Below are 15204 nucleotides of genomic sequence, written 5' to 3'. Positions count from 1 at the left end.
CTCTCTCAATAGTTCTTGATTTCTGGCCATGGACTCCTGATAATCAGCTGAAAAATAATGTACACACGTGTGTGAATACATATACATGTGGTATATAATTATGTGCATGTGTATTTGTGTTTCTGTAACTTTTGACATTTTAAACCAATGCAATTCCTTTTATTTAAAGAATGCAATAAAAATGTAGCTTCAGAATCAAAGAAATCACAGTCGGTGTTATGTGACTGTCCTCCAATTTTTTTTTTGACTCTTTCAGTATTCTGTTCAGTACTTGTCGGAGAAGAATTGTCGGATGGTGGTGGATGTTAAGTTTTAGAGGGACAAATAGAAAGAATGGGATTATTAAGGAGAGAGAGGGGTGGTGACTACTTCTATTAACCATGGGTAAGGACATAGAAGAAGCAGTATATTACTAGTCTAACAATTTCTATTAAGTAATTAGACTAAACAGGCATATAGACTTCAGAAGAAATCAGATTCTTCTATTAAAAAAAAAGGATGATTGCTGATATTAGTGGAAGAGGAAGAAATCATGGAGATAAGAAGTTTATCCTTGTAAATAAAACAAAAAAAGCCGAAAAATGCAATATGGGCTAAAGCAGAGCCTAACAGTCACTCAGGTGAGTCGCTCAGTCGTGTCTGACTCTTTGCAACCCCATGGACTTCAGCATGCCAGGCCTCCCTGTCCATCACCAACTCTGGAGTTTACTCAAACTCATGTCCATTGAGTCGGTGATGCCTCCCAACCATCTCATTCTGCCGCATCTCCTTCTCCTTCTGCCTTCAGTCTTTCCCAGCATCAGGGTCTTTTCAAATGAGTCAGTTCTTCGCATCAGGTGGCCAAAGTATTGGAGTTTCAGCTTCAACATCAGTCCTTCCAGTGAATATTCAGGACTGATTTCCTTTAGGATGGACTGGTTGGATGTCCTTGCAGTCCAAGGGACTCTCAAGAGTCTTCTCCAACACCACAGTTCAAAAGCATCAATTCTTCGGCGCTCAGCCTTCTTCACAGTCCAACTCTCACATCCATACATGACTAGTGGAAAAACCATAGCTTTGACCAAATGGATCTTTGTTGACAAAGTAATGTCTCTGCTTTTTAATAAACTGTCTACGTTGGTCACAACTTTTCTTCCAACGAGCAAGCATCTTTTAATTTCATGGCTACAATCACCATCTGCAGGGATTTTGGGGCCCCAAAAGTAAATTCTGTCACTGTTTCCACTGTTTCCCCATCTATTTGCCATGAAGTGATGGGACCAGATGCCATGATCTTAGTTTTCTGAATGTTGAGTTTTAACCAACTTTTTCCATTTTATCAAGTCTCTTTAGCTCTTCTTCACTTTCTGCCATAAGGGTGGTCATCTGCATACCTAAGGTTATTGATATTTCTCCCAGCAATCTTGATTCCAGCTTGTGCTTCATCCAGTCCAGCATTTCTCATGCAATAAGCAGGGTGACAATATATAGCCTCGATTACTCCTTTCTCGATTTGGAACCAGTCTGTTGTTCCATGTCCAGTCCTACCTGTTGCATCTTGACCTGCATATAGATTTCTCAGGAAGCAGGTCAGGTTGTCTGGTATCCCCATCTCTTTCAGAATTTTCCAGTTTGTTGTGATCCGCACAGTCAAAGGCTTTGGCATAGTCAATAAAGCAGAAATACATGTTTTTCTGGAACTCTCTTGCTCTTTTGATAATCCAATGGATGTTGGAAATTTGATCTCTGGTTGCTCTGCCTTTTCTAAAACCAGGTAGAATATCTGGAAGTTCATGGTTCACGTACTGTTGAAGCCTGGCTTGGAGAATTTTGAGCATTACTTTACTAGTGTGTGAGATGAGTGCAGTTGTGCAGTAGTTTGAACATTCTTTGGCATTGCCTTTCTTTGGGATTGGAATGAAAACTGACCTTTTCCAGTCCTGTGGCCACAGCTGAGTTTTCCAAATTTGCTGGCATATTGAGTGCAGCACTTTCACAACATCATCGTTTAGGATTTGAAATAGCTCAACTGGATTCCATCACCTCCACTAGCTTTGTTCATAGTGATGCTTTCTAAGGCCCACTTGACTTCACATTCCAGGATGTCTGGCTCTAAGTGAGTGATCACACCATCATGATTATCTGAGTCATGAAGATCTTTTTTGTACAGTTCTTCGGTGTATTCTTCCACCTCTTCTTAATATCTTCTGTTTCTGTCAGGTCCATATATCATTTCTGTCCTTTATTGAGCCCATCTTTGCATGAAATGTTCCCATGGTATCTCTAATTTTCTTATCTCTAGTCTTTCCCATTCTACTGTTTTCCTCTATTTCTTTGCACTGATCACTGAGGAAGGCTTTCTTATCTCTTCTTGCTATTCTTTGGAACTCTGCATTCAAATGGGTATATCTTTCCTTTTTTCCTTTGTCTTTAGCGTCTCTTCTTTTCGTAGCTGTATGTAAGGCCTCCTCAGACAACCATTTTGCCTTTTTCCATTTCTTTTTCTTGGGGATGGTCTTGATCACTGCCTCCTGTACAATGTCACAAACCTCTGTCCATAGTTCTTCAGGCACTCTGTCCATCAGGTCTAATCCCTTGAATCTATCTGTCACTTCCACTGTATAGTCACAAGGGATTTGATTTAGGTCATACCTGAATGGTCTAGTGATTTTCCCAGTTTCGTCAATTTAAGTCTGAATTTGGCAGTAAGGAGTTCATGATCTGAGCTTCAGTCAGCTCCTGGTCTTGTTTTTGCTGACTATATAGGGCTTCTCCATCTTTGGCTGCAAAGAATATAATCAATCTGATTTCAGTACTGACCATCTGGTGATGTCCATGTGTAGAGTCTTCTCCTGTTTTGTTGGAAGAGGGTGTTTGCTATGACCAGTGCGTTCTCTTGGCAGACCTCTATTAGCCTTAGCCCTGCTTCATTCTGTACTCCAAGGCCAAATTTGCCTGTTACTCTAGGTATTTCTTGACTTCCTGCTTTTGCATTCCAGTCCCCTATAATGAAAAGAACATCTTTTTGCGGTGTTAGTTCTAGATGATCTTGTAGGTCTTCACAGAACTGTTCAACTTCAGCTTCTTCAGCATTACTGGTTGGGGCATAGACTTGGATTACTGTGATATTGATTGGTTTGTCTTGGAAACAAACAGAGATCATTCTGTCATTTTTGAGACTGCATCCACGTACTGCATTTCAAACTCTTCTGTTGACTCTGAGGACTACTCCATTTCTCCTAAGGGATTCTTGCCCACAGTAGTAGATATAATGGCCATCTGAGTTAAATTCACCCATTCCAGTCCATTTCAGTTTGCTGATTCCTAAAATGTTGATGTTCACCCTTGCCATCTCATGTTTGACCACTTCCAATTTGCCTTGATTCATGGACCTAACATTCCAGGTTCCTATGCAATATTGCTCTTTATAGCATCAGACTTTACTTCCATCACCAATCACATCCATAACTGGGTGTTGTTTTTGCTTTAGCTCCATCTCTTCATTCTTTCTGGAATTAGTTCTCCACTGATCTCCAGTAGCATATTGGGCACCTACTGACATGTGGCTACTCATTATTTCCTAAGTGGCCACAGGGTCTTTCGTTTTCTGAGTGAATCAGAGAAATTCTCACTGGGTAAAATGGACTAAGATGCTAAGAAACTAACATCCAGTCTACTTAAGAGCTGCCCCATGTCTTTGAAATGAATGGTAAGATTGAACTAATGGTCTTCACTAGTTAAACATAGGACCTAGGCACAGTTCTGTTCTGTAGGCTAGCCCAGAAGAAATCTGTTGTTTCTGACTGTGTCCAATGCCCCTTCTTCCAGTAACAATTTCTTGAATCACCTCTGGGTAACTACTTCTCACCATGTCTTACTGCTAGAACTTCATATAGAGCTGACCCTTCCTTCTTGGTAGCACCATACTGATCCCATGACCCTCCCCTGGCCAACTGGCTAACGTGATTGGTTTAGGAATAAGCAGGTGATCAAAGGTGGCCCAGGACCACTGAGAAGCTTTCATTGTGCTGAGCTAGTAGGATATGAGCCTGGAACTTCTCCTGGTCACAGTGTCACCAAAGGATAGACTGCTTGAGAATGAAGCCCACACTGAAGAAAGTAGAACCTAGAGATGGGGGTGGGAATGATGGACAGAATGAAGGAGGAGAGGAAAGGGAGAGAATAAATACTAATGATGTCATTAGAGCATAATTAAGGTACAAGATATAGACTTCGACTTCTCAGTTATATGAACTAATTAAAACCCTCAAAACCAAACCAAACAAAAATAACAATGAACAAAACTAACTTGGCCTGAATCACGTATTTCTGGATTAATATAGCCACTCCCAAAGTGGCCCTCCACATAAAGAAAGAAAGAAAGAAAGAAAGAAAGAAAAGTCGCTCAGTCGTGTCCAACTCTTTGCAACCCCATGGACTGTACCTACCAGGCTTCTCCGTCCATGGGATTCTCCAGGCAAGAATACTGGAGTGGGTTACCATTTCCTTCTCCACATAGGTATCTAGTAAATACCTTGGGGTCAAATATATCATCTTATATTTCTTTGTATCACCTATAGTACTGAGAGTAGTCAATACAACTTACAATGGATATTGAGACTCTTGATGATTTACCAAATGACTAGCAATTTTCTGTATTTTATATCAACATCCAAGTACCAGGTACTGCACTAGCTGCTACAAATCAGAGAAATGGTCTCTGCATTCAAGAAGATTACAATTGAATTAGGAAGGTAATATCTATAAAAAGATAAAAGAACTATTGACACAGGCTGTTACAGTGAAAACTTCTTAAGTGTCCCTTAGTGAGGATTTCAGGGAAAAACATTCTGCAGGCAACTGCCAGGGATTCTGAGATATACAAATATCTCACTTTATTGCCTTAGATAGCAACGAGGAAGGTACAGTTCTGTTACTGAGTATGAAATGAGGGCCCACAAATGTTGTCAATGTGAGAGGACAAAAGTGCATTTCTTCTTGGCCTAAGTTTCTTTAAGCCTGAGTAAGGAAGCAGGTGCAACGAATAACCATACGAAGATAAAGCCACATCTATACAAGAGGTAGAAACATTACAGAGGTCAAGACTATTTTAATGTGTTGTTTTCAGCACCAAGTGTTAAAAAAATTCTATTCAACATACCTTTGCTTCGATGCGCAGTCTTCTCTCATGAACAATGAATGGCTCTTTGGTAAACTCATCAAAACTATATTGCCACTCACAAGTAAGCTGTCCAAATGTTCCTTTTGTTACAAACAATACACCACTCAAAAAGAGAAAAAAGAATCCACTTTAAAAACTGAAGGATTTACATCCAATAATATAATAAAGCAGTATACACCTTTTTTGAAAGGGCATGTAGAACATTCACTAAGAGACACCACATTCGAGGTCATAAAAGACTATAATGAATTTAAGGGAACTGAAATAAAACATGTTCTCAGTATGTTTAATGAAATTAAACCAGAAAACAAGCAACAGAAATAAGGATACTTCCAAATGTTTACTTAACAGAATCCTTCTAAAAAATAAAGATACATGGGTCAAAGAATCTCAAAGGAAATTAGAAAATAACTGAACTAAATGAGAATGAAAACATGAAATTTATAGCAATGTTTAGTAGGGAATGTATAGCATGACATACTTATATTAGAAAAAATAAAGTACTTATAAAGGGAAATATATTAGAAATTTATTAAGAAATAGGAAAAAGTTAACAGAAACAGTTACCAAGCAATATTTTGTAGAACTTCCATGGAATTAGTGCTTTAGGAAAAAATGTTTTTGTTGCTAACGCTCCATAAAATATATTTACCAAACTTTATCAGAAAGTGATTTTTGAAAGTAATTCTTGTTCTCCCCAATTATTTTGAGGAAAGAAATCAAGAGATGCAAATAATTCTGTTTATAATAGTTCTATTGAATTCTTCCTTCAAAGGCCTTTCTTCCCCAAGTCGTCTTTCTGGCTGAAACATCAATTGTAGGTACAATCAGAGGTTTCTCTAAGTGGCATATACTTTAAGTTAAGGGACTGAATTAAAGAAACAGGTGATACATGGCTAGAATGGAAAAAAAAGACAGCTAATCAAGATTTCTTTCTTTCATCTCCATCTTCTGTCTCTGATCCCTTTTTCACCAATCGGAATATAGAGACTGTTGGAATAGACCCACTGGTCTTCCAGAATATCTACAACCATGTGAAAAACCAAAGCTAAGCTAATTTTATTGCAGATACTTAGTATTTCCTCTCCTGATTCAAAGATCCTTTATCTTCACATGCAAAACTTGGAAAGAAAGTACACCCTAAATATAAATATCATTTTTCAATAAACTAACTCATTACACTTACTGTCAAGGTTTATATGACCACATTTAAAGAGGTCCACTATGTTGAGAAGAAAGTTATTTCTAAAATGTTGCAAGATGTAGAAATAATAAACTTAGCAAATGACTCTTGTTTAACTCTGATGAGTCACCCTTCCCTTAGTCAATGGGGAGAAGGGTTAATAAAACATGACTGAATGCTGCTATGAACAAAAATGACTGAAGCACTTGTCTTTAAATAAAAAGTTCAGAAACAACTTAGGTGTACATTGTAGTACATATTTCTAAATGAATACTAGGCAGTCATTTACAAATTAAGAAAGCTCCCCATATGCTGACATGGAATACTCTTTAAGACATAGGCCTTAAGTAAAGAATTAAGGTACAGAATGGTGGTATAATAGATTCCCATTTATATTAAGATATGTATGTGTATGCCTATACAAAAAACTAAGATAAGGGCATACGGTCCCATCACTTCATGGCAAATAAAAAGGGAAATAGTGGAAGCAGTGGCAGATGTTATTTTGGGGGGCTCCAGAATCACTCAGATGGTGACTGCAGAAATTAAAAGATGCTTGCTCCTTGGAATGAAAAGTATGACTAACCTAGACAGCAAATAAAAAAGCAGAGACATCACTGTGCCAACAAAAGTCAATACAGTCAAAGCTATGGTCATGGACAGATTTGAGAGTTGGACCATAAAAAAGGCTGAGTGCCGAAAACTTGATGCTTTCAGATTGTGGTGCTGGAGAAGACTTGAGAGTCCCTTGGACAGCAAGGAGATCAAACCAGTCAATCCTAACGGAAATCAACCCTAAACATTCACTAGAAGGATTGATGCTGAAACTAAAGCTCCAAACTTTTGGCTGATGCAAATAGCTGACTCACTGGAAAAGATTCTGATGCTGGGAAAGATTGAAGGCAGAAGGAAAAGGAGCTGGCAGGGGATGAGATGGTTAGATAGCATCATCAACTCAATGGACATGAATTTGGGCAAACTCTGGGAGATAGTGAAGGACAGAGGAGCCTGGCGTGCTGTAGTCCATGGGGTCACAAAGAATCAAACATTGCTTAGCAACTGAACAACAGCCACAACATGCCTATACAGGCAGACATATGCTTTTAGAGGCAGATTTTTGCTTGCCCAGGCATAGAATATTTCAAGGACACAAAACAAACAAAAGCAAGCTGCCTCTAGGAAAAGAGGGACTAGTACCTGAGATGGAAAGAATATTGGCTCTCACATCTATACCTTCTAAATACTGTGAGTTTTCTACTTTATGTTATTCTTTAAACAAGAAAATTAAGATAGTGTTATAAATTTGGGGCTCAGAAATTATTAGGATTAAAAACATTAAAAATGATTGCTAAGTTCAATAATCAACTTGAACCAACAAGATGCTTATATAAATTCACCCTTTTGGCAGTGAACAAACCCACATCAATCAGTAGGCCACTCCTTTCTATTTAGTTGTATTTCTCCTCCTCAGCTACATTTTCACTCCCTACCATCCAGAAATCCATCTTAAAACTGCACTTGCTTATTCTTTCCCCAGGTTTCATAATATCAACAATAACTCCTATGAACACTTGTTGTTCCAAGGCTATGTCACTGTATGTTTTTATTTTTCCCTCTACTGTCTACAGGTCAATGTGAACATATGGCTGTAAAAGCTAATCTGTCTCCAATGGTACACCCATCTATGTGAGTGAGTCTCTCTATATATTCTAATGATCAGATACCACCAGAAGATTACTGACTTCTGGGGTAACCTGAAATTGTACACTTTTTCAGAGAGGTGAAAGGAATGGTATTACCCACCCTTTAGAGCATAGTTTTATGGGAAATTTCTATATCCACTTAATTGGTTGAAACAAATAAAAGTACTTAAAGTCATGCTTGTGCATGGTTATGCATTTATTTGTATGCATGTACAGTTTTAGGCACGAGGCTTGCAGAGCAAGAGAATCAGAGTTACTATGAAGTGAGGTGTTAGTTGCATCTCTTTGTGACTCTATGGACTGTAGCTCACCAGGCTCTTCTGTCCATGAGACTCTCCAGGCAAGAGTAATGGAGTGGGTTGCCATTCCCTTCTCCAGGTGATTTTCCTGATCCAGGGATTGAAACCAGGTCTCCCACATTACAGACAGATTTTTTAACTGAGCCACCAGGGAAGCCCCATAGTTACTATGAATCAGTGTTAAATATGTGGAATAAGATGTGAATAACAACTGCTTCACTTCATGAGTGATTGTCAATTAACCTGTTATCAAATTATTCTAGAGAAAGGAGGTTACCTTTTGGTAATCATTAACATGTCTGTCTTATTGATCATGACATGGGTAAAATATTTGTATTTTGCAAATCTTCCGTTTTCAATGACCTGAAAAAGAAAGGTGAGAGAATGAGAAAGTTGATAATATCCTATTCTAATACAAATAATGCTTTACTGATCCTCTAAAAACGCTTCTCAAGAGGGCAAACTCATTAACACACTTACACAGTAAACATATTGTCAGAAAGTTGAATATTCACAAAATCATTGCTGCTCCTTCTTAAAAAGCCCTTTTTGTACTACTTTATTCAAGATTACTCAACTGCAGCTATACTGGCGTTTATTGCTAGTTTTAGAAGATACTGTTATTTTACAAAGTTTAAGTGAAAAGACCCTGATGGTGGGAGGGATTAGGGGCAGGAAGAGAAGGGGAACGACAGAGGATGAGATGGTTGGATGGCATCACCGACTCAATGGACATGAGTCTGGGTAAACTCCGGGAGTTGGTGATGGACAGGGAAGCCTGGCATGCTGCAGTTCATGGGGTCGCAAAGAGTTGGACATGACTGAGCGACTGAACTGAACTGAAGTGAAACCTATTGAAGTTAGTATTAAACAATCACATTAACTCTGTCTTGGAAAACAGATTAGTATTTGATCATGTCTGTACAAAAACACATGTAAACACTAATACATATTTAAACATATGCATCATATAAACTACTATTAGCTCCCACTTTGCCTCTTCCCTATAATTGTCATATCTGCCTTACAAACATGCTTTTCTTTGTCAATCTCACAATTCATTCAAAATTAGGAAGAAAATTATTTCTGGAAAGACAGGAAACCCCAGAACCAGTCCACGGACTAGACTTTCTCTTTTAAGACTGCTGAAACATTATCTGTACATGACGTGATCAACAATTCTTTGTCTCACAAAATATAAAGTTAACTACATAAACAAAATAGACTTAATATTCTCAATATAATGTGCTCTGAAAATGGAATTACTCTGGCTATTTAAAATGTATATCAGGCTAGACTATTATTTATTAAAGGCAAGCAATGTAACTGTGACTAAGATTCCTTGAGAATTTAGATAAAAATGTTAAATCTCTTGAAGAAATTCCAAAAGAGGATATAAAGATTCTAGAAAACTGTATTCCATGAGGCTATATAAAAAAACTAAAATTATGCAATTTAGAAGAAAGCTAACAAGTGACTTCATAGTAAGGCTGCTTTAGAAGGCTGATACAATAGACATTTTTATTAAAGAAGTTAAAAAAAAAGCAGGATAAAACATACAAATTAACTGCATGGAAGCATTTTCTAACTTCAAAGATCATAATATTGAGGAAAAGAGTAACTTTACTATTTACTGTAGTGAGTAGGGCCATTTAAACTTCAATTCCTTGAGTTGAAATGAAAAAGGGACATAACCACAGATTCAGAAAAATTAATAACATATAAATTATGCAAATAAATTTGCAAAACTAGTGGTAAAGTGGGTCATATTTTAAGAAATTAGAAATTATTTTAAAAAGAAGTATCAAATATTAGAGAGGAAGAGTGGAAATTACTTGCAGATAAGAGTATCTGGAAAACCCAACGACAAAATCCAGTTAATTTTACTTTAAAACACAGTAATCAATTTGAAAAATGGAAGGAAAACAAACCTGTTTACAAAGGTAATAAAAAGATAAATGTTTATACATTAAATTTAATAAATAATATGCAGAATTTACATGATAAAAGCTGTAACACTCTATTAAGGAGAATAACAGAAAATTTGAAAATGAAAATCCATGTCTTATTCTTGGATATAAAAATTCATTGTAATAAAGATTTTACTCTTCTATCCTATTTTTATACATGAACTCTTAATGTGATTCCAAGATGGCATTTGTTAATTTGTTTTGAGATGGGGAAAAAGTGATTTGACAAAATTATAATAAGATTTATATGAAAATAAGTGATAATATAAAATATGAAAGGAGAATAAGAACTACCCTAGCTGACATTAATACAGTTTATAAAGTTGCAGGCATGAAAGTCTGGTGCTAGTGGAAGTTATATACAGACATATCAACAGAAAGCATACAGATTCCAGAAACTGACCAAAATGCAACAGGATTTTACAAAATCCTATATATCCAAACATAGGTATTTATTAAATCAAGACATTTCAAATTATTGGGCAAAAACATGCAATTCCAAATAAATGATGCTTCAAGCAACTTGCTGGCTAAAGCTAGATCTCTGTTTCTCTCTTTCCACCAAATTAATTCCACATGTATCACTAATTTAACTACACAAAATGAAATTACAAAAGTACTAGAATAAAATAACTTTTATGATTTTACAGTAAAGGTCTAAATGTAAAACACAAAGTCCATAAGAACTGTTAAGTACGTGGAAATTAAACACCAATGAATAGCAAAACAGTAAGCAAATAGAAATAAAATAAAAATCAAAGGATAAATTAGGAAAATATCTGTTAATACAGTGATAAAAAACTAATAACATACAGAATTCTAGCAATATGAATAAACCAATGGAAGAAAAAGGAGTCAGTCTATAGGAAAATGTGTAAGGATACAACCAGGTCATTCAACAAAACACAAAATCTGACAATAAACACGAGAAAATGTTTAACCTAACTCAAAATCAAGAAAATTCAAGTCAAATAAATGTTATCCTTTGAGTTAGAAATTCCACTGCTATGATTTATCTTATGCAAAGCCATGCCAAGAAATATATATAGGAATCTTCATGGTAACATTGTGTTAAATGCAAAAAACCTAAATTTTCAAAAACAGGAGACTGTTTAAATAAATTACAGTATAGGCATACAACAGGACACTATACAATCATGAAAAAGAAACAACCTGCTTACAAGGGTAATAAAAGGTAGATGAGTGTGTACTGATACTGAAAATTGGGCAAGACATACTATCTGAAAAGAAATTAAGTTACTGAGAATGTATGAGGGGAGCAGAAACACATACATTTGCATAAAAACAAATAATTTCTCTAAGGGTTGGTGGTAACACACCAAATCTGTTCACAACATTTTTCTCTGGGCTTAGGAAGGATAATGATGGGGATGGAGGCACAAGGGAAGCTTTTATTTATAATTTTACATCCTTTGTTTCAGTTTTATGGTATTGGAAGAAAAAAAGCTTGCAAGTATTTATTTTCTTTTGTTCTATATGGCTAAGTTTTAAAATACAGAATACAAATGTTTATTTCCTCAAAAATAGCACTACTAATAGAAGCCAAGAGTCTATAAACCCCATTAATAGATTACAATCTTCAAATAAAATCTAATGGTTCAATTCTAAGCAACTTTTATTTCAATATTAGGCTTGGGTATTTCAACTTAATTTCTTTTCATCACCTTTCACTTTTCAGTTCCAATCTGATCTGTACATTTAAATAATTAAACCACTTTCAACAGTCACAATAAAATCTGATAAAAAGAAAGCTAATAAAAAGTAATTCATGCAATGCTTTTTGGAGTTCATCAAAAATCTCAAATGCAAAACTTGAAACATGAGTGGTCAAACTGCTTTGAAACATGTAGAATTTGAATGTATTTGAATAAACATCAAAGATAACTCAACATGCAGCAAAATTTTACTGGTCAGTCTCCATTAAAACATGTAACTATGGAAGAACAACAGGATTAATAAGCAGAAGTGACAATTTTGGAACTAAATCCCATAGATGGATAGGAGAGAATGTGATAGCTAATCATCTTTCATCATGCTGTAAAGAATCTACAAATGTCATGCCTTTGGTCACAACTTCCTGATAAAATTATTTGACTCTATAAACTCACGACATATGAACCTTTATACTTTTCTAAACATCATTTGTATTATTTTGAAAATCTGGAATTTGACCTGAAGGAATATTATTGTTCATCCAAACTAATCTCTTCCTTGTATACATGAAGAAACCAAGGGTCATTTAAGTGTCCTTCTTATCTAATCCTCATGACAACCCTGTGTTATTAGGTTAAGATTACAGTTAACTGACTTGCTTGGGGTCACTTGGTCAGTACTTCAGACATGTAAGTTATGAAAGGGAGCTCAGAAAAAGTGGTTTCTTTATTTCTAATTTCAACGCTTTTCACTACACCATGTCACATGTTTCCGTGACCTCAAAAATGTCTTCAATATCTCTAGATGCTGGCTGTTGCCACGGAAGGCTGCTAAAGCAGCTCAGACTGGCTTAATTTTTTTTAGGTTAACAGGGTTCCAACAGTATAATATTAATACCCTATCTTATTCTACTCTAAATAGATGTTAGGTATTAATGTTTTTCCTAAAATAATTTGTGATATCCTTTAAAATAAATGAAGAATTAGCAATACCAGGACTAGGAATCACATGTAGTATTTGCATGAAGACCAAAGTTTGGCAGAAATATCAATGAGTTCGTCTGAGGTTTCACTGCCAGTACTTTAGACATGTTTGTTTCATCTATATACTATCGTGTTAAAAGAAAAGCATTTTTTGCCTTACTCATCAATAGAATATATGAATTATCCATCATCATTTAAATATTTTCTTAACAAAATAAACAGAAACACTAAGGAAACTGCATTTGTTGTATATAATTGTCAGAACCTACAGGTAACTATTAAAATATATGGTTAGTGGTAAGGGTTCCTTTTACAATAGGAAAGATGTGTATGTAAACCTTAGTTTGCTAGATTAAAAAAAAAAAAAAAACCCAAACCAAATTGATTAAACATTAGAAACACACAAAAAGTAGGAACTGGATAGACAGTTGTATCAGTTACTCTCCACTAATATCCGTATTTCCTGCCAGATAAGTTCCAGTACTTTAGAAAAAGAACATACCTAACAACTACAGTAATATAGAAAACAGAGCTAGTACTTTCAAACCATCCAAATGCTATGAAGTAGCAGAGTTCTGTAACAAAAACATTTCCGAAAGAAAAAACCAAAATATGAAAAGGCAGATGATACGAACAACTCATTAACATGGAAGGCTTTAAATCCCAAATACAAGGTGATAATATTCAGTATAAATATATTTAAGAAAATTAGGTAAAGATAAGAATACAGTTAAGCAAAAAACAAAACCAAAATCTGATTACTATCTGACTTTTTAAGAAGAGGAGTTTCATAGATGTATATATCAAGATACATATATTACATATATTAAGGTAGCTCATGTATTATACATATATATATATAGCTCATACATTATATAATATATACATATATTAAGATAGCTCAGTTGGTAAAGAATCCACCTGCAATGCAGGAGACCCCGGTTGGATTCCTGAGTCGAGAAGATCCACTGGAGAAGGGATAGGTTACCCATTCCAGTATTCTTGAGATTCCCTTGTGGCTCAGCTGGTAAAGAATTCACCTGCAATGTGGGAGACCTGGGTTCTATCCCTGGGTTGGGAAGATCCTCTGGAGAAGGGAAAGGCGACCCACTCCAGTATTCTGGCCTAGAGAATTCCATGGACTTTATAGTCCATGGGGTCGTAAAGAGTCAGACATGACTGAGTGACTTTCACTTCACATGAGTGGTAAACGGAAAATGAAACATATCTAGATGAAAAAAAGATAAAATGCTATTGAGCAAGAAAATCTACTGGATAACCAATAAATGGTTTTACAGATTGGCTAATTTGGTTAGGAGATAATGAGGGGGAAAAGTGAAAGGTTTACGAACAGATTGTACTAAAAAAATTAAGTTTACTTTAAAAATGACAAAATTCAGGGAAGTAAACATAAAATTAAAATGCTAAATGCTGCCATTTCTCAATTATTTAAGAAGTAAATAAGTAGATGAACAAGTCTTCTACTTGTTCAAGATGACTTGTTCATCTACTTATTCATCATCTACTGAGAAAGCCAGTAAGTATAACTTCCTTAGAGTAATATGATAAAACTTAGGGATAAAAAAGAATTTATCAATTCACTTCAAGTGTAAGAGACATGAGGGCTACAACCAGGAAGAACAAGTTATTCAACTAAGCTTCATGGGCAAATATAGCAGACATTCATTACCTGAAAGCTCAGTGATTTCATACATACATACATGCATACATATATATATATATAATAGAATAGATACAAACACAATGAAGAGATATTTAGCTTATTGTGTGAGGCAATTTTTTTTTTAACTAAATCTCATTGACTGTATCATCAAATCTGAAGAGGATTAGGCTTTGTTTAATTCACCACCCCCACTCCATATCTTTGTCTCCTCCCATGCAAACAAGGTATTTTGACTGTCAGCCAAAGTATAAACCATGCTAACACCTTACACAGCTGAGCATAACACTTGACATAAAATCAAATAGAAGAAAGTATTATCTTAAGAAATGTGAATTGTTACCTACTGGTTCAACTAAAACAGTCTGGAGAAAGGACAGAAATAGCTCTTGATTATGTGCACTGACAACAGAAGACTGTTAATCAACAGACCTAATGCAATCTAGAAGTAGAGCCAGACAAAGTGGCTTAGTGTAAGCAGATAGTTACAGAAGTTTTTCTAATGCATTTCCAGCAGAAACTCTACTGAACAACATCTATTAACTCATGA

The 15204-nt window shown here is 35.7% G+C and overlaps 1 protein-coding gene across 1 annotated transcript in view; it reads right to left on the bottom strand.

The window, feature by feature from the left end:
- VPS13A (vacuolar protein sorting 13 homolog A) overlaps window positions 1-15204 on the bottom strand; it is a 269575-nt gene that overhangs the window by 2351 nt on the left and 252020 nt on the right. The window contains exons 69-70 of the mRNA XM_052644629.1: window positions 8624-8709; window positions 5141-5264 (exon numbers count right to left, since the gene is read on the bottom strand). Of these exons, the coding sequence (XP_052500589.1) occupies window positions 5141-5264; window positions 8624-8709 (210 nt within the window). The remainder of the gene's footprint in view (window positions 1-5140; window positions 5265-8623; window positions 8710-15204) is intronic.

The sequence above is a fragment of the Budorcas taxicolor genome, chromosome 8 (genome assembly GCF_023091745.1).
Source record: "Budorcas taxicolor isolate Tak-1 chromosome 8, Takin1.1, whole genome shotgun sequence".
Classification (NCBI taxonomy): Eukaryota; Metazoa; Chordata; class Mammalia; order Artiodactyla; family Bovidae; genus Budorcas; species Budorcas taxicolor.
The sequence above is the reverse complement of the archived record's forward strand: the minus strand, read 5'-3'. Positions and strand labels throughout refer to the sequence as shown.